Source organism: Poecilia formosa, unplaced genomic scaffold, assembly GCF_000485575.1.
Source record: "Poecilia formosa unplaced genomic scaffold, Poecilia_formosa-5.1.2 Scaffold889, whole genome shotgun sequence".
Taxonomy (NCBI): Eukaryota; Metazoa; Chordata; class Actinopteri; order Cyprinodontiformes; family Poeciliidae; genus Poecilia; species Poecilia formosa.
This window is the reverse complement of record NW_006800828.1, coordinates 43,665-45,600: the sequence shown is the minus strand read 5'-3', so window position 1 is coordinate 45,600 and position 1,936 is coordinate 43,665. Positions and strand designations below refer to the sequence as shown.

General features: G+C 35.1%; 1 protein-coding gene across 3 annotated transcripts in view; it reads left to right on the top strand.

Moving 5' to 3' along the window:
• cherp (calcium homeostasis endoplasmic reticulum protein) overlaps positions 1-1,936 on the top strand; it is a 49,053-nt gene that overhangs the window by 13,659 nt on the left and 33,458 nt on the right. For all 3 annotated transcript variants that reach the window (XM_007543723.2, XM_007543721.2, XM_016667068.1), the window contains exons 4-6: positions 604-741; positions 823-974; positions 1,156-1,267. In XM_007543723.2, coding sequence (XP_007543785.1) covers positions 604-741; positions 823-974; positions 1,156-1,267 — 402 coding nt within the window. The remainder of the gene's footprint in view (positions 1-603; positions 742-822; positions 975-1,155; positions 1,268-1,936) is intronic.

Below are 1,936 nucleotides of genomic sequence, written 5' to 3'. Positions count from 1 at the left end.
TGAGATGATATTCAGAAAGGATTCTTTTATTGATTGATTTTAGTTGCCTCTGTGATTAACTCTTTGTGTAAAGTCCTCGCATGTGCGCCAATCAAGGGTGTTAATTATAACCTGTCAAATGACCGACGGGCTTTAAATTTTCCTGTCGTTTACAAAAATAACTAGTGAAATACAGGAAATATTCCGTTGATGGGACCTCTGGATGGGATCCAGATTCTTTGTTTAACTTAAATATTAAGCTGGATAAATATTAAATGCAACTCAATAGCCTATGTCAATATTATTTAAAAATAATTGAAAAATAGGATACAACAGCGGGTTTTTTTATGCCTCGAGTCAAAATGACAGACAGTAAAACAGTCACTGGTCTGAAGAGATAAAAAGAAATCAGAAAAAAGACGTCAGTTTATTGAGTTTGTTGCAAAATCAATACAAATCTAGAGTAAAGGTGTCTTTGCAGCATAAATTTGATCTATGAAATTTTGTTAAATGTAATATTAAAATCCCAACTTGTTCCTGTAAACTCAATCTTGAGTTTGATATTGTTACGGCTCAATACATTTCAGTTGAATTATACAAAATATTGTTTTGTTTTTCATGTAGGAGCAAGTGACGGCTGCCATCACCCTGGCAATGGAGCAGCAGATCCAGAAGCTTCTGGTAGAAACTCAGTTGGACATCACGGAGTTCGACAACCTGCTGCAGCCCATTATCGACACATGCACTAAAGATGCCATCTCTGTAAACACGATGTGATCAAAAGCTATTCAGATATCTAAAACAAAGTTTTCTATCTGACGATTAAAGTGGTCTTCCTTTCAGGCTGGTAAAAACTGGATGTTCAACAATGCTAAGGGGCCACAGCACTGTGAACTGATGGCATCACACCTTCGTAATCGCATCACTGTTGACAGCGCACATTTTGAGCTCCGCCTACACCTCATCTATTTAACCAATGACGTTCTTCATCACTGGTATATAATTTGTATTGTTATTATGCAAGCGAGAAATTTGTCATGAATGGCTATATTCAGATATAATTTAAAAAAAGTTTATTGAATTTAAAAAGAAGCAGTATTGTTGATTTAGAATCTTTGAATATTTTTTGTGTATTGCAGCATATTAGTGTTTTTTTTATTTTATTTTTTATCCCAGCCAGCGGAAGCAGCAGAAGGATTTGTTGGCGGCGTTGCAGAAGGTTGTTGTTCCCATCTACTGCACTAGTTTTCTAGCAGTAGAGGAAGAGAAGCAGCAGAAGATTACCCGGGTAAATCCTTCTACTAATCTCTAGTCACATTTCATGGTATCAGAAACGTGAAATGAAACTCAAATGTTCAGTTTTGTGCATTACTTTATGCAGTAGACAGTGATGGCATCGTTACTTTGAAAAAGTAACTTTAATCGGATTACTTGATTACTCCTTGAAAAAGTAACTTAGTTAGATTACTGATTATTTGATTTAGAAAGTAACTAAGTTACATTAAAAATAACTTTTTTAGTTACTTTCAGCAGCTGCTGACAACAATGCTCCACCACCTTTTAAAATAACATTGATCTTTGCCAAAACTTAATTGCAAGTTATTTTATAATGGTAACATCAACAAAGTGTCTCCATTTATATGGTTCAACTGAAGGGGAGATTGTTTAATGGTTACAACAGTACAAAAAAAAAAAAACTTTAGTAATTTGTGCGTGTTTTTGTGTGTTCCAGTATTGTCTGGAAAATTATAAATAGGATTTTTGAAACCCAAAATCCCTGTCTCAAAAAATTAGCATATCATGAAAAGGTTCTCTGAACGAGCAATTAACCTCATCATCTGAATCAACAAAGTAACTCTAAACACCTGCAAAAGATTCCTGAGGCCTTTAAAAACTCCCAGCCTGGTTCATTACTCAAAACCGCAATCATGGGTAAGACTGCTGACCTGACTGCTGG